The 24,316-nt window shown below is 41.6% G+C and overlaps 5 protein-coding genes across 15 annotated transcripts in view; 2 read left to right on the plus strand and 3 right to left on the minus strand.

Annotated features, from left to right (window-relative positions):
• The window catches only part of LOC135347820 (uncharacterized), a 7,554-nt gene extending 302 nt beyond the window's left edge, over positions 1-7,252 (plus strand). Inside the window, exons 2-13 of one of the 4 annotated variants that reach the window (XM_064545897.1) lie at positions 284-1,112; positions 2,167-2,541; positions 2,620-2,907; positions 4,512-4,586; positions 4,637-5,181; positions 5,233-5,382; positions 5,446-5,632; positions 5,683-5,733; positions 6,168-6,479; positions 6,570-6,680; positions 6,865-6,930; positions 6,986-7,252. In XM_064545897.1, coding sequence (XP_064401967.1) covers positions 284-1,112; positions 2,167-2,541; positions 2,620-2,907; positions 4,512-4,586; positions 4,637-5,181; positions 5,233-5,382; positions 5,446-5,632; positions 5,683-5,733; positions 6,168-6,479; positions 6,570-6,680; positions 6,865-6,930; positions 6,986-7,020 — 3,024 coding nt within the window. In that variant the 3' untranslated portion in view covers positions 7,021-7,252. The remainder of the gene's footprint in view (positions 1-283; positions 1,113-2,166; positions 2,542-2,619; positions 2,908-4,511; positions 4,587-4,636; positions 5,182-5,232; positions 5,383-5,445; positions 5,633-5,682; positions 5,734-6,167; positions 6,480-6,569; positions 6,681-6,864; positions 6,931-6,985) is intronic. The other 3 variants (XM_064545900.1, XM_064545899.1, XM_064545901.1) reach the window with 3 other exon arrangements.
• LOC135347991 (tRNA methyltransferase 10 homolog A-like) overlaps positions 1-11,134 on the minus strand; it is a 14,102-nt gene extending 2,968 nt beyond the window's left edge. Inside the window, exons 1-9 of one of the 6 annotated variants that reach the window (XR_010398583.1) lie at positions 11,034-11,134; positions 10,815-10,985; positions 10,439-10,542; positions 10,185-10,282; positions 10,064-10,135; positions 9,575-9,673; positions 8,826-8,947; positions 8,534-8,602; positions 7,597-7,998 (exon numbers count right to left, since the gene is read on the minus strand). Coding sequence is in view for 1 of the 6 variants with exons in the window: in XM_064546171.1 (XP_064402241.1) it covers positions 8,596-8,602; positions 8,826-8,947; positions 9,575-9,673; positions 10,064-10,135; positions 10,185-10,256 (372 nt within the window). In the remaining 5 variants the exon portion in view is untranslated. The other 5 variants (XR_010398580.1, XR_010398584.1, XR_010398582.1 and 2 more) reach the window with 5 other exon arrangements.
• Positions 1-24,316, minus strand: part of LOC135347803 (uncharacterized) — a gene marked incomplete in the record, with an annotated part of 825,189 nt that overhangs the window by 519,510 nt on the left and 281,363 nt on the right.
• The window catches only part of LOC135347796 (uncharacterized), a 20,704-nt gene continuing 7,433 nt past the window's right edge, over positions 11,046-24,316 (plus strand). Inside the window, exons 1-11 of the mRNA XM_064545848.1 lie at positions 11,046-11,206; positions 11,476-12,328; positions 12,593-12,940; positions 12,988-13,185; positions 13,242-13,304; positions 13,690-13,764; positions 13,815-14,362; positions 16,267-16,416; positions 16,478-16,667; positions 17,850-17,954; positions 18,773-19,084. Coding sequence (XP_064401918.1) covers positions 11,096-11,206; positions 11,476-12,328; positions 12,593-12,940; positions 12,988-13,185; positions 13,242-13,304; positions 13,690-13,764; positions 13,815-14,362; positions 16,267-16,416; positions 16,478-16,667; positions 17,850-17,954; positions 18,773-19,084 — 2,953 coding nt within the window. The 5' untranslated portion in view covers positions 11,046-11,095. The remainder of the gene's footprint in view (positions 11,207-11,475; positions 12,329-12,592; positions 12,941-12,987; positions 13,186-13,241; positions 13,305-13,689; positions 13,765-13,814; positions 14,363-16,266; positions 16,417-16,477; positions 16,668-17,849; positions 17,955-18,772; positions 19,085-24,316) is intronic.
• On the minus strand, positions 20,216-23,481 carry LOC135347989 (tRNA methyltransferase 10 homolog A-like). Of its 3 annotated transcripts, none has more exons than XM_064546168.1 (7): positions 23,340-23,481; positions 22,964-23,067; positions 22,710-22,807; positions 22,589-22,660; positions 22,105-22,192; positions 21,000-21,511; positions 20,379-20,488 (listed from the first exon to the last, which is right to left on the minus strand). In XM_064546168.1, the coding sequence occupies exons 3-6, from the start codon at positions 22,779-22,781 to the stop codon at positions 21,495-21,497; spliced, it is 249 nt and encodes an 82-aa protein (XP_064402238.1). In that variant the 5' UTR covers positions 22,782-22,807; positions 22,964-23,067; positions 23,340-23,481; the 3' UTR covers positions 20,379-20,488; positions 21,000-21,494. The 3 variants fall into 3 exon arrangements, with proteins under 3 accessions (XP_064402236.1, XP_064402238.1, XP_064402237.1); XM_064546167.1 differs by having other exon boundaries at positions 20,381-20,488; positions 22,094-22,192; XM_064546166.1 differs by lacking the exon at positions 21,000-21,511 and having other exon boundaries at positions 20,216-20,488.

Below are 24,316 nucleotides of genomic sequence, written 5' to 3' on the forward strand. Positions count from 1 at the left end.
GCAAAACGTTGTAATGTTTTGCTAAAGTGACTTTTTGTAGTGTGTTGTGACTCCGTTTGTAGTTTTATAATGATATCAATCAATTTTTTGTCTGCCACCCTGGTCTGTTTTTGGGGATTAAAAGTCTGTGGAACATAAGATCAATTTGGTGTGGCCTCAGTACATTTACACATAAACATGATGATAGGGTGTCTATTAAATTAAGTTTGCATTTCTGGATAACGATTTTGCTTGTTCCAGTAAAAAAAATAGCTGGAGCTAATAAATTTCCTTATCCCTGCAGACTCATGACATGCTCCATCCCTTAACATCTCTGGAGTGGGAGGAAATGCCCTCTCTACCAATGGATATGATAAATGCCTGTTCAGTGTATCTGAATGGAACATTCTATGTTGGAGGATGGAGTATTATACTGTACTCATTCAAACTTGGAGTTGACAGCACATGGACAGTGACGGACACACCCACCTTTGGGTATACCCTTGCCGTCCATGACTCTGAATTGCTACTGGTTGGTGGGAGAGTGTATTCTACAGAAGAGATAACAACAAACAAAATCTTCACGATGAGGGATGAACAGTTTGTTGAAGTATTGCCTCCTATGAAGGAGAAACGAAATTCACCATCTGCTGTCAGTAGTGGGTCTGCACTAGTTGTGGCTGGGGGGACGAATACCTCAGGAGCACTCTCCTCTGTGGAAGTGTTCAAACATGGCCAGTGGACGACTGCTCCCTCCCTACCAAGTGCAGAATATAACATGAAGTCTGCTCTCCATGGTGACCAGTGGTACCTGATCACGGATGAAGGGAAAGCATTCTGTGCATCACTACAATCACTCATATCTGGAGATGTCCAGTCGCCATGGGAGACGCTACCTGATGCTCCTAATCTCTATTCAGCTGCTGCCTTCTTTGGTGGACATCTCTTGTCTATTGGAGGGGGTTTCCCTACCCGCACACCAACCATCTATGCCTTCTCCACATTCACCCAGTCCTGGGAACGTGCTGCTGACCTGCCTCTATCACTGGATAGGTGGCCAACAGCTGTTGTCCTGTCGAGCAAACAACTAATTGTGAGCTGTGGTGCTAGAGTACTTCACGGAAAATTTAAAGGTGAGTGAGTTTTATCTGTGCAATACAAATGCACAACCGTCATACAACCCTAGCTTTTTGCCTCTTAAAATAGAAACATAAGTTAACCACTTAAGGTTACGGTCAACCGTTTGCTCATTAATTATTCATGAGCTAGATCTAGTGATCTTTTCCAGCTAGAATGAGCTGGAAGTCCAGTTGAAACGCAGTAGTCATTTCATGGCTCGAATAGACATTTTTACTATAAAGCTTAGGTACAGTCTACTGTAGCTTCACTATATGCAGGGCGGGTCGAAGAGATATTTCGAAAAAAGGCTACTGAAAGCTCACAAGAGGCTGTTTTCCTTGGCTCTGGCCGCCATTTTAAGTGGAGTTAGTCTACATATTATTATTTTGTGAGAGTTTGTTGGCCTGGAAAGAAAAAAACGCTTCGACCCGCCCTCCAGAATGGTAAGAAGCATCATATAAGACCAAGAACACAGAGCTAGAAGTGTTTTTGGAAGTTTAAAATGACTACTAGTTTTGTGTTGTTTCTAGTAACTTGATGATCGCTCAGACTTCCACTGGAAGATGTTTTGAAGATTGATACTTGTCATACAGATTGATACACCGATATATTTATCATGTATGTGCTTCAAACTTCTCTTATGGCATTTATAGTTTCACAAAAATCATTACCTTAAGGTGACATATTTTCGCGTGTATTAATTTCTGCTATTTCTGCGAATGGAGTAAAATCGCAAAAATTAGTACTCGCAAATAATTGGCCGCCCTCTTGTTTAATGTATCCAGATCGACATTCGCAAACAATTATACCAGCAAAATGTACAAAACTGTAAAAACGCAAACAAATCTACCTGTGAAAATATGTCACCTTAAGGTATAAGAAAATCATGAATATTCATGAGCAAACTGTTTACCGTAACCTTAAGTGGGACCACATTACCTGTGTACATAGACTACGGTCACTATTCTACTAAAGTAGCATACATGCACATTTATTTTGCTTCTAATTCCAAGTTCTAACATGCTTAACAGAACATAATCTTTATTCACTGACACACGTACTTTACAGTGACTGCATTTGATGCTGACAGTCACTTCACTTTGAGAGCTATTGATCGCCTCAAAGCCTCTGCAGGAATCTCTCTGATAGAGGAGCTTGTACAACACACCTCACCCACTGCCTTCCTAGCTGTTGCTGGTATGGATGTTCGGGCAATGTACAACCACACTTTGAGAGAGTGGGAGTCAGGACGTGGACCACACCCACCCACATGGGCAGAGCTGTTCAGAGTTCTCAAGGAGATGGGCTTGAGTGAGCTGGCTGGTCGAATAGAGAAGTACTTGAGAGGGTCGGTTCCTGAGGACCCACCTCGACCACCCCCTGATGACTCAAAGGAAGAGAAAAATAGTGAGGTCCATCTAAGCCATGGAGACAAAGAACAAGGTATAATATGCTATATAGCTATAGTTAAACGTTCTGTATTGTAATAGCTAGTTAATTATGAACCCTTTGTGTGAACAGATTCATTAGGTGGAGAAAGTTCTGTGACTGAATTGAGAGCTGAAATGAAGCGACGGCTACCAGAGTATGAGAGTCTGGAGGTGGAGCTGGATAAGTTGACAGATGAGTATGACGAGCAAGCTGACAAGATTTACCAGCTAGAAAAAGGCACAAAAATCGATTGTATAATCAGTTACGTATTCAGCTGTGACCATACAGAAAATGAGCATCTGCGAAACGAGAATCATCATCTCCGAGCCGAGAGCAAAGGACTGGTTCTAGAGAAGCAGGAACTCAAGGTTGAACCAGGTGAGTTACAGAGGGTGAATTAGCCTCGACCCCAGGCCAATTTGTCTCCAATTTAACGCTAGGCCGCCTCCTCGGCCTGGTAATGATTGATCTTGGCGTGACCGAAACTGTACATTCATTGATAATAATTTGTGCCATGTACTGTACAATGTAAAATCTTTGTTCTTCAGTACAGTGGCTAAAAATACAGTGATATAATCATAAATGACACTAGAGTGCTAGTCCATGTGGTCAATCGAGATAATGGCTGTTTTTTTGTAGAGTGTACTTCGTCCATATAAATAGACAGATGTTTAGAAGTAAGGATCTCAAACAAGAGCTTCCAGAGAGGCTCAATACTGCATTGGATATGCCTGCTAAGCCTTCAGGTGGCATGACAAAGATTGTGTGTTCACAGTGTATCAGAATCCTGACATTACTGGCCAGATAGCAACTAAAGTGTTGAAAGAGCCATATCTAGGCTTGAGGCTATTATGCTCCAAATTTTACCGGTTATTCTATTCTCCAATTCCCAAGCTATAGCCTATTATTCTCAGTGATTTAGCCCATTATTCTCATAAAAAATCATTAAAGTCACAATAAAAATCATCTTTTGATAAATTGCAACACAAGTGAAGTCTCTACATAATTATAATGATATAATATGTACATAGTCCTGAAGAGCATTGTCTTGCTGATCACCAAACGAAGTGCCCTGAGTTGATCCAGCATCGATATGTCTCTACTTGTTGGAACTGGAATTGGCTTCAGTAGGTTCAGTAATCTAATCTCTTGATTTTCTAGCTAGCTAGCTAGCCTTACCGGTAAAGACAGACCATAGTACTAATCTCTTGATTTTCTTCAGATTCCATATAAAGTACTAGTAGTCTACTATACTGTCTATGGTCTGTCTTTACCGGTAAGGCTAGCTAGCTAGCTAGAAATTTATAAATCAAGAGATTAGATTACTGAACCTACTGCATGAAGCCAATTCCAGTTCCAACAAGTAGAGACATATCGATGCTGGATCAACTCAAGCTAGCTAGCTGCATATGCAGTCTAGTCCAGATAAGAGTACAATCAAATCAATGGTAATTGTGCTTTATTTAGAATGCTAACCACATGGAATAATTATTCCCACCCACTCTACCGTTTATTCCCGCATAATTCCTAATGCTTCAAGCTACCTATTATTCTCAAAATTATGCTCGCATAATCGCCGCATCCCTAGCCATATCCACTTCAGTGGTTTTAGTACAGGTACGTAGTTCTATAAGATTAGCCCCTTAGGAAGAGTGGGACTGGGGCAATGAGTACGACGGGGGTTGGAGAGGAAAGGCTCGATTTTGCTCCTGTATACAATGATACTTAAATTCATCATTCTACTATACGGGTTCCATATCAATAATTATTCAACGAAATTTAAAACGTGACGTCTTCAGAATTGCACGAAACTTGGTATGTGTATAAGGAATGGTATGATAACATCTCAGAAAAAATGTTGGGTTTGTAAACAATAATTATGGCTTCTGAGATTGAAAAAATGCAGAAATTCCCTACTTTTAGGAACTGGCTGCTGTTAGTTACACTGTAACTTTCTAACCATGATGTATGTGTATCTGCAGTGAAAAGTGAAGAACCAGTCTCACAGCTACTACCTTTGGAACTGCCTACTGTACAGCATCATGCAATACCATTCAGTGAGTTAGGTACCTCGTTTGCATTGTTCTATACTGTTACCTCCACTCAGACCTCCCTGGCGTTGAAGTGGTGGCCAGTACTTGTGTGATTGTCACCAACTCACCCCAAACCTTCCACTGGGTTGGCTATGGATTTAAGCTCACCATACCCCAGGGCTCCCTGCCAGCTGGTGTTGATCAGTGTCGACTAGACATCAAGGCCAGTGTAGCTGGACAGTACCAGTTTCCTGACAATCTCCAGTTGATCAGCGGTGTCTTCTGGATGCGTCCTTATCCGTCGGGTCAATTCCAACAGCAGCTGACAGTCGAGGTACAACACTGTGCCAAGATGACCAGCTCCACTAAGCTCTCATTTGTGAGAGCACATTGCTCCCAGGAGAGTCTGCCCTACACATTCAAACAGCTTGAAGGGCGTGGCTCCTTCACTGAGCACAGCTCGTATGGATCACTGGAGCTGAGCCACTTTAGTGGACTGGCTGTAACTGGAGAGGATGTGGAGAGAGTGTACACTGCCAGCCTCTACTACCTTGGCTCAGAGCTGCATAGCAGGGAAATACATTTTGTTGTCAACTGGGATAATGAGATTCATAACACGGTAAGTGTCACTATTACTATAATTATACAGCAATTCATTGTTTTGTTGCAGCTTGTGAGTGAGAAGTACTCCTCTAAAAGAGCCGTTCTCGGCGTGAATCATTTTGTTGAGTTCGAGGAAGACAGTTTAACACTGGATATTCCTAAGGCTGGTGCTAAAGTCAAAGGAGGATGGAAAATAACGCCAATGTTTCATCCTACGGTATAGGCACCATACCTATATATGAATTACACAATTACATTATCTGCATGTATGTACATATAGGTCATCAAGAAGCATGTTGATCAGTTCAAGCCTGGACAGAGAATTCCGTACTGCCACTTGAACGCTGAGATGACAAACAAACGAAAGAAATCTACTCCAAAGCTATTCCACCAAGTCAAGCTAGTGGGTGCAAAAGTTCCTTACAATTTCATAACTATTAATCTGGACCCCCAACGTACGCTTCCAGGTAAGGTTTTTGTGTATTCTAATAAAATTATTTTCAGATAATCTCTACAGAAACCACATTCGGTGACCTGATAAAATTCAAACCTATTGTGTCATCTCAAGGTAATAATTATACAGTAACAATTACAAGGGGGTATGAAGAGAAGAGGGCATGCAAGTACAATCTATTGTATTAAAACAGACGGGGGTGTATGTCTAAAAATAGAATATTGCACATGCACTTTATACTCTAGACTAGCCTCTATCCCCCTAGTGGGCAGTTGGCTAAATATAGCATATCCTGCTGACTCATCAGTAATATGACGCATACACAGTATATATATATTGCGAGTTGCATCCTCTTCTCTTTATACGCCCTTGATAACAACATAATTATAGTGCTGTCCTTACTTCGTTCTCTAACTTGATCAGCCAATTACATTATTTACTGTGTACGTATCTTTTGTTTTAGTTTGGCCTTTCACAATTTATACGTACATGCAAGAGAAATAATAACTATATACACATGATGCATGTGACTGTGTTCACACATATAGGCATTGCTGTGAACGAGGATGATAAAGGAGATAAGAATCAATTAGGCACTAAAGATTTGCAAGAAGTGTTTTCAAACTTGATGGAAGTCGTTACTAATTGGTTTAATTTGGGGCTTTCTTTGGGAATTCAAGTTGGTACGCTTAAAGCCATCAAATCTAATGAAAGCAACGACCAAGATCGCTTGCGTGAAATGCTGACCCACTGGTTGCAGTACTCACCTTCTCGTACATGGAATGACATTTGCAATGGCCTCAGAAGTGACACTGTCAAACAAATCAATCTAGCAGATAAAATCGAAGAGAAATACAAAGGTGAATAATAATTATAATAGTGCATATACAAATCCCATGTCACTTATATATACATGCACCCATAATGATAACACCAAATCTCATTGTCAGTAGCCCCTCTACAAGTGCCCAACCCGATGAGTGCACTAGCAATACCAGGTCAGCAATCTGGCCGGGACTATCATCCATGGCCACTAGCCCCCATTTTACCATCGCTACAAGGTACAAGCAATTTTTATAATTGAATTTAACATTAATTGATACTTAGTCATCCCCATTGTGACCAACCGTATGCTCTCCAGTCACAAATACATGTTGCTAGTAGACACTTGTCCTCATATCAGCACAGTATAATTATACATGCAACAGCTATCAATTAATAATACAAAACATGTTCCCCATGCAGAGCACTCGTCCCGACCACACCCCCTCACTGGTGAGAAGAGAGAGGCCACTGAACACAATGAGCAAGGTGAGACAGTCAGTTGTTGTGATGGTCTATTTTACTGGTGAGTGTCTCCATGCAGTTCCCCCCAAGAGACCTCGGTCAGAGGAGCAGTGAGGGAGGAGAATGGACTACGTACACTGTCCAGCTCGTCTGTTGATGGTCGCCTCCTCAGAGAACAGATTGAGGAATAGTATACACATGCTTGACACCCTCCATAATTAATTTTATTTGCCCAGTATATACGAGTTGGATTTTCTTCCATAAAATTAATTTTACGTTTATTGCTAAATTACGTTTATTGTTTAGAAGATTATTTTTTCATTAAGGAAATTCTCGAATGCCAAAATTGAATCCGTATAATTTATATATATACAGCATGATTAATTTTTTGTTGAACCCTAAAATTACAATGTACGTTGTATATAATTATATCGTTCGTATCAGAACTAGCTATAGTGTTCCAAAGGCCAGTGAGTATCTATGGTATACCTTAGGGTACTAATTTTAGTGAATTTTAGAGAATTTGTAATAACACTAAATTAAGTACGCGCTAATAATAAAACGATAAGAAAAACTTTTTTTCTTTTGTATATAATGTAATGTGCTTTTGAGAGCATGCTAAGCAAGCTAGCCCTTTTTTCATCTTTATCTACTAATTCCAAACTTTCCATTCAACCTTAAAACTCATACTTGTACATAATTATTTTGAGATAATTATTATTGTGGGTAATTAATTTGCTACAAATCCGCCAAAATTAGTACCCTAAAAATAGAGAAAAATCTGAAAACGCTAAATGTGACAGGTCTGGGAAAAAGGCCATATTGGAGCAGGCTACAATTGTTGAGATTTAAATACCAGATGATAGAGCAAAGAATTGCCTATGTCACAAATATATAATTAATATCTGGTCCATAAATTTCTAATGAGAGTCGGTGAAACATGTTATTAAGTTGACTTGGCATAAAGGCCAGTGACTATATATAATTGAAGGGTTCCAAGAGGGTCCATTCTGTAGACATTGTCTATGCTAGCAGCTGCCCCGATGAGTGTGATCACCTTGGACTCCCCACCCTCCAGCTCAGCCACATCTAGAGGGACACAATAAGAGAGGTGCATGGTATACGTATAAATGTGTGGGTGTGTAAACTGTAGAAGGTATATGAGTATCTAGCTATAGCCTCGTCCCCATGCAGGACAAGTTGTCTATAACATAACGCCAGCCAGTATAGGTGTTTTTCACCTTCTCTTCCAATAAAGAAAAATCAGCCTGGGAACGAGACTAGTGGGTTTATAGTATAAGTGTGTGGGCGGGGTGAGGGAGAATGCAATACAATTATGTCATCAGAACATGAGATAATTATGCCATCTCTTACCAATGTACAGTAATTATAAAACGTACCAACTGCAATGTTTGGTTATTGGTAAGCAAGTACACACTTAGTGACGCCAAAATTATGCGGTTCTAAAATTTGGTGCTATAATACTGTATTATGTATTGAAACAGCCAGTAGACATCTACAGTCATGTTGATCACTGTGCTTTGATTCGCATCAAGTGTGTAATCTACACCGACATTTTGTGTGCCGGAAAAGCTGTACCCACAGTAGCTACCATAATGTACTCACCTAGCCATGTGTGGTGGTCTGGCCCTACTCCCGAGGGACTGACAGGACACAAGGAATGGACTCTCAGGAACTGCAGGGGAGAGAGAATCAGTCAATCAGCCACGGTACATTCCTTGCAACAAAATACACAAGGGCTAGCCGGTAATAATTATTTGGATTCTTCTCTCAATGACCTTTTACCATGCAGACAGGGACTGGAAATAGTCTCAAAAGTAAAGGATGGTATAACTATAGGCCGGTATAACAATACTGAGGTAGCTGGACCCCCCCCCCCCCTCCACACACACACTCACCTGGTCTCAGTTCTGGTGTGGCTGGTGAGTTGAGTACTCCAGGGCTGGACTGTACAGAGAGAGTGGGTGACACTGGGGGCTCTGGGTTGTCCACTGGTGAGAGGAACTGACTCCAATATAGTCTGGGGAGATGATGAGCATTCGTTGCATTACTCTGAGCGTGTCCTGCTACATCACTAAGGCCTCAGGCTAGGCAGTAACATGTCCTGAGGGGGGGGGGGGGTAATGAAGAAGCTGCTGCATTCACATACCTACAATACTATTTATGTTGAGTAAACTTATGTGTGCAAAAATGAATTCTCAGTGCGTTACTTATAATAATGCTTTTAATTAACATGTTTGTAAAAAATTGGCCTGGTGATGAACAATTAAGATGGCTGATGGATCAGGTAAAGAACCTGTACTCATAAATACTAGATTATAGAGTTAGGATACAGAACATACATACTGTAAAATTATGGTACAATAAATGTATTTCGTCATAAATTTAGCTAATAAATTTATCTTCTCCGGGGCAGATCTTCCACCCCTCATTCAACATATTATTTGGAGTGGGAAGAATTGTCCTCTCTACAGTGTAGATGAGTGCATGCTCAGTGTATCTAATGGAACACTCTCTGACAGTGAATGGTTATAACGGCCACCCCGGCCAAATTCAATATAAAGGCTATACACACCCAGGTCCCCAAATGAAGAGTTTATGTACATATAGTCTGAAACAACCCCCTCACTATAAGGTTCTGCTGTACCTTACTCCTACTATTCAACACATTGGTAGACTCAGCCAGGAGGTACACAACATTCTCTTTACCAAACACCTCCACAAAGTCCTCACTTCTGTAGTGGATCTGCAGTACAGTTGAGGGAAATGTTAGTACATTACACAAAGCTAGTCATGCAAAAGTAAAGCATTAGCTTATAACTAGTTTCAAGAAGTACATGTATGTAATCCTGCATTTGAAAACTGTCAATACTCCTCCTATACGATGCATACAGAAGTGTAGCCTCGTCCCCAGGCTGAGTTATATTTACTATATAAATCACAAACTATTTTTTACTGTCCGTTCTATTAAAGAAAAATTGGTTTGGGAACGAGGCTAACAGAAGTGCAATACCATGTATTGACCACCATAGCAGTTATAGTCACATAGTACTGCAGTGGAGGAGAGGAGAGAGACCGCCTCAGTAAGAAGTTCAGTAACAATTGTGCCTATCTGTCCAATATTCTACTCTCTTACCTGAAAGGGAGCTACTGATCGTCTGTTGGCAGCATAAAATCTCTGCAACTGTTTGATTAGCTTCAGTTGATCCTATGAACAAAATAGTAGCGCTGTAACAACTTAATTTCTGGCAACTCACCTTCGCACTCATGAGTTGTTCAAAAGAGCAGTCCACGGCCACCCTCACAGAGCTCGCTCCCTCGTCACTCATCTTCTTGTAGGACCCTCTCTGACTACCTGGAACACATAGTAAACATGTCATCAGTGATTATAGCCTGCTGCAGAAATTGGCCACAGAATATTGATTTTACAGTCCTCAATATTTTCAACAGAGACTCAAGGGTCAATAAAATCCCACCCATCAGTCTCTACTGCACACTAGCCCTTATTTACTTTTTGAGAAGCCTCCATCTTCCAGTCTGGTCTTCTTTGGTGGAGGGAGTCCTCCCAAAGCTTGTCTGCTTCTGTCTCTCTTTCTTCTCACCTTGGATTCCTGCCTGTATCAGCAAACAGAAGAACACAAACACCTTCATTGTTCATTGTGCAGTAAGCAGCCCATATAGATACTAGAAAATACATAGTATCTATGCACAGGCACTCATTTTTTCTGCAAAGCACTGTCAAGTGACTATTCCTTAGCTACCGGTAGTAGTAGTCATGCCATGGCTGCTAACACCATTGATCGTCAGGTTAATGAATGCCGTTCAAGATATTCTTTGTAAGGTAATCACCCTCACAAACACCTCCCCTGAGACTGCTCTATGCTAACCTCCACTGTAACTCTCATTTCATTTTCTCCCATTTTTTCAACTTCTTTTGATGCTTCAATTTCTTCTTCCACTGAGTCTTGCTCATGGCCTCAGGGAGTGTGTCTATGGAGAACTGGACCACCCACTCAGCACAGTCATCTCTGGGCCCTGGACTGCTGTCAGTGGAGGGTCTGTTAGACAGAAAGTGGATATCATGGGTGAGTGTGTACTGTCCTCACTTGTCTCCACTGAGTGCTGTCTCTTTGTGTACTGGTGGACTCACTTTCTTGGTTCATTGCAAATGCATGGTAATGATCATGGAGGTAGAAAGCTGAAGAGGGGGTGGGACATGACAACTAATCCCAAGAACAATGAAAAGATGGCAGAGCTAGAGATATCTCGATCTGGACAGGTATGAGCTAGCTAGCCATGAGCAGCGATCCTCCTCTGGGTATGAGGTGTATAAATAAATATTTTTCTTGTAAATTGCTCCATGAATCAGTACTACACATGATATATAAATAGGGAGTCTGCTAACACTTCGAATATTTATGCATTTCTGGACGGCAACGATTTTGCTTGTCATGTTCCAGTAAAAATATAGCAAATTAATAGTAAATCTTTTTCCATCTAATCCGGATGGATTGTGTGTCTGGCATCTAATTTCCTTATCCCATGTAGACTCATGACATCCTCCATCCCTCAACATCTCTGGAGTGGGAGGAATGGCCTCCTCTACCAGTGGTGATGGTGAATGCCTCTTCAGTGTATCTGAATGGAACACTCTATGTCGGAGGAGGGATTGCCAATAGATCTAGTGGATTGAGAGATGATGCTGCACTGTACTCATTCAAACCTGGAGTTGACAGCACATGGACAGTGACAGTCACACCCACCTATTGGTATACCCTTGCCGTCCATGACTTTGAACTGCTACTGGTGGGTGGGAAAGAGTATCCTATCAAAGAGATAACAAACAAAGTCTTCACGATGAGGGATGGACAGTTTGTTGAAGTACTGCCTCCTATGAAGGAGAGACGAGTGTCACCATCTGCTGTCAGTAGTGGGTCTGCACTAATTGTGGCTGGAGGGCGGAATATCTCAGGAGCACTCTCCTCTGTGGAAGTGTTCAAAGATGGTCAGTGGACGACTGCTCCCTCCCTACCAAGTGCAGAGTTTGGCATGCAGTCTGCTCTCCATGGTGACCAGTGGTACCTGATCATGAGTCTAGGGAAAGTGTTCTGTGCATCACTACAATCACTCATATTTGGAGCCGACCAGTTACCATGGGAGACGCTACCTGATGCTCCTAATCACTTTTCAGCTGCTGCCTTCTTTGGTGGCCATCTCTTGTCTATTGGAGGGGGTATCCCTGCACCCACAACCATCCATGCCTTCTCCACATTCACTCAGTCCTGGGAACATGTTGCTGACCTGCCTCCATTACTGTATAGTAACCCAACAGCTGTTGCCCTGTCGAGCAAACAATTAATTGTGAGCGATGGTGCTAGAGTACTTCACGGAAAACTTAAGGGTGAGTTAGTTTTATGCCACAAATACTGTGCAATACAAATGCACAACCGTCATACAACCCTAGCTTTTCGCCTCACTTGAAATACACAAGTAGAAAACATAAGTTGACCACTTAAGGGGACCACATTATACCTGTGTACACAGACTACAGTCACTGTTCTACTAAAATAGTGTTACATGCACATTTATTTTAGCTTCTAATTCCAAGTTCTAACATGCTTAACAGAACATAATCTTTATTCACTGACACACACACACTTCACAGTGACTCCATTTGATGCTGACAGTCACTTCACTATGAGAGCTATTGATCGCCTCAAAGTCTCAGCAGGAATCTCTGTGAAAGAGGAGCTTGTACAACACGCCTCACGCACTGCCTTCCTAGCTGTTGCTGGTGTGTATGTTCGGGAGATGTACAACTACATCTTGGGAGAGTGGGCGTCAGGACGTGGACCACACCCACCCACATGGGCAGAGCTGTTCAGAGCTCTCAAGGAAAAGGGCTTGAGTGAGCTGGCTGGTCGGATGGAGAAGTACTTGAGAGGGTCAGTTCTTGAGGACCCACCTCGACCACCCCCTGATGAGGAAGGTGACTCAGAGGAAGAGAAAGATGGTGAGATAATCAGTGATTATCTGTTTTTAACGTTTAATATTCCACAGATGAAACACCAGAGCAAGAAATTCTGAGGCTAAACAATGTGCTGGTTGAGTACATTAGTGCTAATACTCTACTGAAGAAGGAGAATATTCAATTGAAGAAGGCGAATATCAACCCTGAGCATCATTTGAAATCTGAGAAGGTGAAAGAAGAGCAACTATACCCAGCTTCTATCAAAGAGGAGCCAACATTTGACAAAGGTTTGAAACAATTTCTTTGGACAATGTACAAACAAAGATGAACTTGTTGTTTGTAGATAATCAGTCGCCCTCATCTCCCCTGAAGCATATCAAACAGGAAACCATAGAGACCACTAAAGGTGAGTGATGGTATCAGCAGTAGTTGTAGGGTCAACCACTGTAGGGTTGAATCACAGAACATGAATACCGTATAGCGGGTAATTTTCGGGGGACAAAATATTCGTGGTTCAGCAATATTGAGACATTTCGTGGATAATATTTTCGTGGTTGCTGCTTGGATTGTAGGTAAAGGTAGGCAAGGTCGCTTCATTCGTGGGTAAAATATTCGTGGTCAGACCTCCAACCACGAAAACCACGAATATTTTGCCCCACGAAAATTACCAGCTATACGGTACATTGTATTTTTTAGAACAAGCGTCCATTTGTCCGCAGAGCAGTGAATGTTTACATCTATAATATTTATGCAAATACGTACTTCATGCATGTATGTATATCTATCTGCAGTGAAAAGTGAAGAACCAGTCTCACAGCTACTACCTTTGGAACTGTCCACTGTACAGCATCATGCAATACCATTCAGTGAGTTAGGTACCTCATTTGCATTGTTCTATACTGTTACCTCCACTCAGACCTCCCTGGTGTTGAAGTTTTGGCCAGTACGTGTGTGATTGTCACCAACTCACCCCAAATCTTCCGCTGGGTTGGCTATGGGTTCAAGCTCACCATACCCCAGGGCTCCCTGCCAGCTGGTGTTGACCAGTGTCGACTAGACATCAAGGCCAGTGTAGCTGGACAGTACCAGTTTCCTGATAATCTCCAGTTGGTCAGCGGTGTTATCTGGATACGTCCTTATCCCTCGGGTCAATTCCAACAGCAGCTAACAGTCGAGATACAGCACTGTGCCAATATGACCAGCTCTACCAAGCTCTCATTTGTGAGAGCACATTGCTCCCAGAAGAGTCTGCCCTACACATTCAAGCAACTTGAAGGGCGTGGCTCGTTCACTGAGCACAGCTCGTACGGTTGTTTGAGTGTGAATCATTTCAGTTCATTTGCAATAGCTGCGGAGGGTGATGTTGATCTACTTTATGTCGCTAGTCTATACTATCTGAAGGCCGACCCTCGGACCGTTGAGATTCATTTCACAATCATCCCCAATGATGAAGTACATAATGCTGTGAGTGACAGGTTTTTTATGGTTTTTTGTGTGCCTAATATATTCTTAGGAAAAACAGAAGTATTGAGCTTTCGTAGGTACACGCAAGAGTACTTATTGCGCAGTTCCTGATACAGGCGCACATACATGTACCACAGTTTACTCAACATGCCTCGTTAATTGAATAGTGACGACTGTGATATGACGCAATTTAAGGCAAATGCGGTTTCACGTTTACTACAGGATATTCTTATCTACTCTTGGTACACGTCTACTCTTGGTACACGTATTATTTAGAACACACCTAGCCAAGATTAAGTGTTTTAATGTGCGTGCCGAGGATGGCCTCGAGGTTAACGTGGTGCTCGAGGTGCAGCCGAGTGCATTATGTAACCGAGAGGCCATCCGAGTGCACCAGCATTAAAACACGTGACTTGGCTAGGTGTGTTCTAAAGGATTTAGTGCTGTCACGTGAGCTCTAGCCTCGTGGCAGCTAGATCTAGCTACATTTTAAATCAGTTGCTGGTGGCTAGCTAGCTAGCTAGACGTAATAGCAAGTTTTAGTAGGTTTGTAGATCCAGTAACTGATGCAAAGGAGAAGGAGATACGATCTAAAGCTATCTGGACTGACTGGGCATGTTCTCGACTTATTTCTCCTGCTGACCAACAGTCCCGATCCCACTACTGGATACGCCTTCAGCTGATCTGGCTTACTGGATGGGAAACTTTGTGCGCAAACTATATGGCAATGAGTATCTGGTTTGCTCTTTCGGAAAGCTATGATATTCGAAGCTATGGATCTGGCTTAGGTACATCTTCGAAGCAAGCTGAGCCTATTTCTCCAGACGAAAAAACGATGCTATGGTCAAGTCAGCAATTTGGTACACATGAAACAAGTCGAAACAATAACATTAAACTTTCTAATACTTTTTAGCTTTGCTTGTGTACGTGTACATATTCAATCTGCTTGTATTATTATTATAATTATGATGACATTCAGATTCAATCTGCTTGTATTATGATTGTTTGATAAAAAGTGTGCATTAACAAACCAACTTAAAGCACACTTAAGTGTAGTATGGATTAAGTCAGAGATTGAAGAGAGAGGGATATGAAACTTGATGACGTGTACATACAATCCGTGTTGCCCAAAATGGGCGTGGCACATTGTCTTTACTGCAAGTTCTATGTAAAATCATGTAAAATACTTTGTGGGACTGTATCTCTGGACTTGCTGCTACATATACAACAAAGTTGATATTAAATGCAAGAGTGGACCTTTGGGAAGTGTAACAGCTCCTCAGCTAAGAGCCAAGAGACAGCTTGTTCGATCACTTCAACTTTTTTGACCTCTTGTACTTGTCCTGGAGCAAAATTTTGCAAAATTGTACACTAAAAATCGATTATACTTTCAGCATCAGAGCGATCTAGCCTTTGAGACAGGCACAAGTACATAGAATACATAGCTAACATTAAAACTCATCACTGAACCATCTTATGAAAACCAACTTGCTTTCTGCTACAGTCCCACAAAGGCTAGTATAGCCAATAAACCAGGGAATCTGGCGTTCTGGATTTTATTGCCACCAAATATATTTTAAAACAATCTGTGGCTAGTCAATTATATGATCACAATACTTCAAGTGAGTCATCCAGCTTCCCATGGGCCTGTTTTGTTTTATTTGCAAATTAAACCGCCATTTTTATAGCAACACGGAGTGCCTAAACTTTTTACTCTGTTTTTACATTGAGCACATAAGCTCACGTGATCTAGTTTCATATCCCCTTCTCTTCAATCTCTGATTAAGTTATTTAATCCATGGTCACCTGACTGCTTTCAGATAAGCTGATTGGCTGGAGATCATGTGATCAGCACTAAAGTATACTTAAATGTTACTTTTATGTTGTTGTTTTTATTCCTTTAGGCAACACAACATTATTTCCAAAAGTTGGGGGCGGAACAGAAACTGAATTTGGAAGTGGAGTTTGAAGGCTCAAATATTTCACTTGATATTCCAATATCCAGCGGTGTTGATGTCAATGAATGGAGACTAAAACCACTTGTTAAACCAAAAGTAACGTTTTGCAAATTCTTATACTACATCATAATTACAGTTTTGCGTGTATTGTATGCAGATATCAAAGAAATGGGTTGATTCATTCAAGCCGGGGAGAGCTGTTCCATCCACAAAGCTGGTAGCGACACTCTCTGAGAGTAGCTGGGACTGCAAGGTACCAAGCCGCTCATATCTAACAACTTTGAAAGGAACTAAGGAGCCTGATAACCAAATATGGATTGTTTTGGACCCAGTGGATCCAAAAGAAGGTATTGTGTCGATGGTATTTGTGTGAGTCCCTATACCTATAGTGCTCACCATTCAAAATGTTGTCTGTCTGTCTGTCTACGGTGTGTCATGGACCGGCACAATATTTGTTGTTTGTACTCATGACCCTTTACCAACTTTTACGTGAATTGCTGCGCATGAACACAACTATAGCTAGCTCCACTCGACTCGGCACATGCAGATACTCTGAGGCCATATATAGGCACGCCTGCAGCAGGTCAGAGTTTGCAATAATCACTACAACTACATGAATCATCATGGTAGCAATTATTAATTTAACACAACAACTCCATTATATGAACTCAACGCTGACGCTATTATGCTTAGTAGTTAGCTCTGTACTAGAACGCTAGCTGCAAAGAAAGCTGCATTGCTTCATGGCTACCTTAGTTATATTGTATCACGTTGAGGCCTTCAAAAAATTGACAGGAGGGGCGAAGCGATTATTCGTATGCAAACGCACACGGCCATCTAGGGGGTCTCCCTCAGGACATTTTTGTGTTTAGAGCTAGACTGTCGTACATCGCATCTGGTGCATTCTTAGGAACTGTGGTGTCAGTTTTAGGGGTATTGTCATTAAGTACTAATAGTAGTGTGGAATGTAATAACAAATGCTGCAATCAATTGCGTAGGCTGATAATGGTACTAGATAAAAGCCATAGCCTGAGCGACACAAGCCAATGAAAGTCGCTCTTGAATTGCCCTCTGTACTTACAGATAGTGACTTAGAAGAAGAAATTGTGGACCTATGGAACAGAAAGAGTAGAAGAATGGCAGTTTAATTAGAACTCGTTATGAATATTAAGGCAGAGCTCTTTGTTTAGTTGATTGGTGTGTCACAGGCCGTAACACAGTGTGTTCTGGCCTATTGTTTCAATACAAAAATCAGGGGGCGAATCTGTAGCTAGGGGGGGCAAGCGCCCCCCCCCCTCTATGAAGCCCTGACGTTGTCAAGGTAACAAGGGTGTAATAAAAGTCATACAGTCCCTTCCGTGTTATATTATTTTTATTACACTAGCCTCGAGGCATGATTTGGTAAGGGTTATCGTGATATAAAATTAAACACATGCATATATAGCACGAGAATCCTTCTGCTTGTGTCATAAAACAGTTTTATATGCTATATCTAGTATTTACATACAATGCCTTCTGTTTCTGTACAGAGACTAGAGAATTGCTGATGCAACTTCAGTCACATGCGATTCATTACCCACCCTCCCTTGGGCCACCTCACTATCCTGTGGCTTCACACTCTCGGAACATGTCAGGTGAGCCAGTCGTACGTGGCTATTTAGAATTGCTCTAATAACTATACCGCTGTGTTACCTGCCTATATGAATTGAAGGCCAAACGGATACAGTATCCAAGGCCGTAGCAAGCGGTCAGGCTGGTGCTGACCATTTTTTGTAGCTAGTTAGGTAATGATTGTCATTTGAAATTGCATGATGGTTTCCTGGTAATGGTCATGCATTATGACTTTTTTTAGCAAAAATTTGCCTAGCCATTAGTTGGCCTGACCACTCAAAACTTGCTTGCTACGCCCCTGGTATCTGTACGTAATTGGCTGATTAGACTATCGTTGAGCGGGTAATTTTCGAGGGCCAATACTTTTAATTTTAACTGCGAAATGCTTGTTCAATACGAGTGTTGCAAGCGTGCGCTTGCTAATGCCTCTCGCCATGTTTTTGCTTTCACTCAAAAGTATAGAGTGTTATAAAGAGGAAAATAATTTGCAATGAGCTTTGATTGTTTCACAAGAAAGGGGTGTCCACAGTTAATAGTGCATACTGATCGTCTTAAATGGCCTGTAGCCAAACAGTGGGAGCAACAGCAGTCTAAGAGTTTAATCACAGAATTCAATCACAGAAAGTAGTATCTATAACAAGGAGACTAAAAAGAGTTATCAGAAAAGGTTGGTTTGTGGCTAGACTGGCGGCGATAGCGCGAGCGACTGGCAAACTGCCTATAAGTCACTTGTCTCAGCGGAATCATATGACACTACCAAACATGAATATCATTAATACGGTACATGCAATAGAAATAATACTTATACACATGATGCATGTGACTGTGTTCACACATATAGGCATTGCTGTGAACGAGGAGGATAAAGGAGATGAGAATCAATTAGGCACTAATGATTTGCAAAATGTGTTCTCTCAATTGGTGGAGGCCGCTAAAGATTGGTTTGAGTTGGGCCTCGCTTTGGGGATTAAAGTTGACATCCTTGAGGGCATTGATTCTAATAAGAACAGCGATAGAGCTCGCTTGCGTGAAATGCTGACCCACTGGCTGCGATCTTCACCTTCTCGTACATGGAGTGACATTTGCAATGGCCTTAGAAGTGACACTGTCAAACAAATCAATCTTGCTGATAAAATCGAGGAGAAATACAAAGGTGAATAATAATTATAATGGTGCATATACAAATCCCATGTCACTTATATATACATGCACCAGTATAACACCAAATCTCATTGTCAGTAGCCCCTCCACAAGTGCCCAACCTGATGAGTGCACTAGCAATACCAGGTCAGCAATCTGGTCGGGACTATCATCCATGGCCACTAGCCCCCATTTTACCACTGCTACAAGGTACAAGCAATTTTTATAATTGAATTTAACATTAATTGATACTTAGTCATCCCCATTGTGCATGACCAACCGTATGCTCTCCAGTCACAAATACATGTTGCTAGTAGACACTTGTCCTCATATCAGCACAGTATAATTATACATGCAACAGCTATCAATTAATAATACAAAACATGTTCCCCATGCAGAGCACTCGTCCCGACCACACCCCCTCACTGGTGAGAAGAGAGAGGCCACTGAACACAATGAGCAAGGTGAGACAGTCAGTTGTTGTGATGATCTATTTTACTGGTGAGTGTCTCTATGCAGTTCCCCCCAAGAGACCTCGGTCAGAGGAACAGTGAGGGAGGAGAATGGACTACGTACACGGTCCAGCTTGTCTGTTGATGGTCACCTCCTCAGAGGAATAGTACACAAATTTATGCTTGACACCCTCCATAATTAATTTTATTTGCCCAGTATATACGAGTTGAATTTTATTAATTTTACGCTTATTGCTAAATAATTACATTTTTCATTGAGGAAATTCTCGAATGCCAAAATTGAATCCGTATAATTTATATATATACAGCATGATTAATTTTGTTGAACCCTAACATTACAATGTACGTTGTATATAATTATATCGTTCGATTTTCGTATCAGAACTAGCTATAGTGTTCCAAAGGCCAGCGAGGATCTATGGTATACCTTAGGGTACTAATTTTAGCGAATTTTAGAGAATTTGTAATAACACTAAATTAAGTACGCGCTAATAATAAAACAAAAAGATAAAAAAAACTTTTTTTCTTTTGTATAATGTAATGTACTTTTGAGAGCATGCTAAGCAAGCTAGCCCTTTTTTCATCTTTATCTACTGACTCCAAACTTTCCATTCAACCTTAAAACTCATACTTGTACATAATTATTTTGAGTGAATTATTATTGTGGGTAATGAATTTGCTACAAATCCGCCAAAATTAGTACCCTAAAAATAGAGAAAAATCTGAAAACGCTAAATATATAATTAATATCTGGTCCATAAATTTCTAATGAAAGTCGGTGAAACATGTTATTAAGTTGACTTGGCATAAAGGCCAGTGACTATATATAATTGAAGAGATCCAAGAGGGTCCAAGAGGGTCCATTCTGTAGACATTGTCTATGCTAGCAGCTGCCCCGATGAGTGTGGTTACCTTGGACTCCCCACCCTCCAGCTCAGCCACATCTAGAGGGACACAATAAGAGAGGTGCATGGTATACGTATAAATGTGTGGGTGTGTAAACTGTAGAAGGTATATGAGTATCTAGCTATAGCCTCGTCCCCATGCAGGACGAGTTGTCTATAACATAACGCCAGCCTGTATAGGTATTTTTCACCTTCTCTTCGTACGAGGCTAGTGGGTTTATAGTGCAAGTGTGTGGGCAGTGAGGGAGCATGCAATACATCAGAACATGAGATAATTATGCCATCTCTTACCAATGTACAGTAAGACGTACCAACTTCAATGTTTGGATATTGGTAAGCAAGTACACACTTCGTGACGCCAAAATTATGCGGCTCGAAAAGTTGGCGCTATACTGTATTATGTAATGAACACAGCCATGCAGTAGATATCTACAGTCATGTTGATCACTGCTTTAATTCACTACTAATGCATCAAGTGTAATCTACTGACAGTGTGTGTGCCGGTAAAGCTCACCCATGCACCCACAGTAGCTACAATAATGGTACTCACCTAGCCATGTGTGGTGGTCTGGCCCTACTCCTGGGGGACTGACGGGACACAAGGAATAGACTCTCAGGAACTGCAGGGGGGAGAGGATCAGTCAATCACTACAATCAGCCACGGTACATTCCTTGCAACAAATACACAAGGGCTAGCCAGCAATAATTATTTGGATTCTTCTCTCAATGACCTTTTACCAGACAGGGACTGGAAATAGTCCCAAAGGTAAAAAACATAAAAGGATGGTAGGCCGGTATAACTTGTTCTGAGGTAGCTAAACCACCCCCTACTCACACCCACACTCACACCTACTCACCTGGTCTCAGTTCTGCATGGTGTGGCTGAGTTGAGTACTCCAGGGCTGGACTGAACAGAGAGAATGGGTGACACTGGGGGCTCTGGGTTGTCAAGGGGTGAGAGGTACTGTCTCCAATAGTCTGGGGAGATGGTGAGCAGTCGTTACATCACTTTGAGCGTGTCCTGCTACATCACTAAGGCCTCAGGCTAGGCAGTAACATGTCCTGAGGGGGGGGGGGGGGTAATGAAGAAGCTACTGCATTCACATACCTACAATACTATTTATGTTGAGTACACTTGTGTGCAAAAATAAATTCTCAGTGTGTTACTTAATGCTTTAACATGTTTGTATTCCAGTAGATAAAAATTGTCCTGGTGATGAATTCAAGCTGACAATTAAGATGGCTGATGGATCAGGTAAAGAACCTGTACTCCATAAATTATACTAGATTATAGGGTTAGGGTACACTACATAATTTTCTCCGAAAAAGTCGTATACATACACACTGTAAAATTATGGTACAGTACATGTGTATTTCATTCATAAATTCAGCTAATAAATTTATCTTCTCCGAGGCAGATCTTCCACCCCTCATTATTTGGAGTGGGAGGAACTTCCCTCTCTACAGTGTAGATGAGTGCATGCTCAGTGTATCTAATGGAACACTCTCTGACAGTGAATGGTTATAACGGCCACCCCGGCCAACTTCAATATAAAGGCTATACACACCCAGGTCCCAAATGAAGAGTTCATGTATAAAACAACTAGTCTGAAACAACCCCCTCACTGTAAGGTTCTGCTGTACCTTACTCTTACTATTCAACACATTGGTAGACTCAGCCAGGAGGTACACAACATTCTCTTTACCAAACACCTCCAGAAAGTCCTCACTTCTGTAGTGGATCTGCAGTACAGTCAGTTGAGGGAAATGTTAGTACATTACACAAAGCTAGTCATCAAAGTAATATAATTATTAAACTAGTTTCGAGAAGTACATGTACATGTATGTAATCCTGCATTTGAAAACTGTCAATACTCCTCCTATACGATGCATACAGAAGTGTAGCCTCGTCCCCAGGCTGAGTTATATTTACTATATAAATCACAAACTATTTTTTACTGTCCGTTCTATTAAAGAAAAATTGGTTTGGGAACGAGGCTAACAGAAGTGCAATACCATGTATTGACCACCATAGCAGTTATAGTCACATAGTACTGCAGTGGAGGAGAGGAGAGAGACCGCCTCAGTAATAAGTTCAGTCACAATTGTGCCTATCTGTCCAATATTCTACTCTCTTACCTGAAAGGGAGCTACTGATCGTCTGTTGGCAGCATAACATCTCTGCAACTGTTTGATTAGCTTCAGTTGATCCTATGAACAAAATAGTAGCGCTGTAACAACTTAATTTCTGGCAACTCACCTTCGCACTCATGAGTTGTTCAAAAGAGCAGTCCACGGCCACCCTCACAGAGCTCGCTCCCTCGTCACTCATCTTCTTGTAGGACCCTCTCTGACTACCTGGAACACATAGTAAACATGTCATCAGTGATTATAGCCTGCTGCAGAAATTGGCCACAGAATATTGATTTTACAGTCCTCAATATTTTCAACAGAGACTCAAGGGTCAATAAGATCCCACCCATCAGTCTCTACTGCACACTAGCCCTTATTTACTTTTTGAGAAGCCTCCATCTTCCAGTCTGGTCTTCTTTGGTGGAGGGAGTCCTCTCAAAGCTTGTCTGCTTCTGTCTCTCTTTCTTCTCACCTTGGATTCCTGCCTGTATCAGCAAACAGAAGAACACAAACACCTTCATTGTTCATTGTGCAGTAAGCAGCCCATATAGATACTAGAAAATACATAGTATCTATGCACAGGCACTCATTTTTTCTGCAAAGCACTGTCAAGTGACTATTCCTTAGCTACCGGTAGTAGTAGTCATGCCATGGCTGCTAACACCATTGATCGTCAGGTTAATGAATGCCGTTCAAGATATTCTTTGTAAGGTAATCACCCTCACAAACACCTCCCCTGAGACTGCTCTATGCTAACCTCCACTGTAACTCTCATTTCATTTTCTCCCATTTTTTCAACTTCTTTTGATGCTTCAATTTCTTCTTCCACTGAGTCTTGCTCATGGCCTCAGGGAGTGTGTCTATGGAGAACTGGACCACCCACTCAGCACAGTCATCTCTGGGCCCTGGACTGCTGTCAGTGGAGGGTCTGTTAGACAGAAAGTGGATATCATGGGTGAGTGTGTACTGTCCTCACTTGTCTCCACTGAGTGCTGTCTCTTTGTGAACTGGTGGACTCACTTTCTTGGTTCATTGCAAATGCATGGTAATGATCATGGAGGTAGAAAGCTGAAGAGGGGGTGGGACATGACAACTAATCCCGAGAACAATGAAAAGATGGCAGAGCTAGAGATATCTCGATCTGGACAGGTATGAGCTAGCTAGCCATGAGCAGCGATCCTCCTCTGGGTATGAGGTGTATAAATAAATATTTTTCTTGTAAATTGCTCCATGAATCAGTACTACACATGATATATAAATAGGGAGTCTGCTAACACTTCGAATATTCATGCATTTCTGGACGGCAACGATTTTGCTTGTCATGTTCCAGTAAAAATATAGCAAATTAATAGTAAATCTTTTTCCATCTAATCCGGATGGATTGTGTGTCTGGCATCTAATTTCCTTATCCCATGTAGACTCATGACATCCTCCATCCCTCAACATCTCTGGAGTGGGAGGAATGGCCTCCTCTACCAGTGGGGATGATAAGTGCCTCTTCAGTGTATCTGAATGGAACACTCTATGTCGGAGGAGGGAGTACTACTGATTTTAGAGTTGATGGTGCACTGTACTCATTCAAACCTGGAGTTGACAGCACATGGACAGTGACAGACACACCCACCTCTTACTACACCCTCCTCGCCCATGACTCTGAACTGCTACTGGTGGGTGGGCATGAGTATCTTACAGAAGAGATAACAAACAAAGTCTTCACGATGAGGGATGGACAGT

Source organism: Halichondria panicea, chromosome 14, assembly GCF_963675165.1.
Source record: "Halichondria panicea chromosome 14, odHalPani1.1, whole genome shotgun sequence".
NCBI lineage: Eukaryota > Metazoa > Porifera > Demospongiae > Suberitida > Halichondriidae > Halichondria > Halichondria panicea.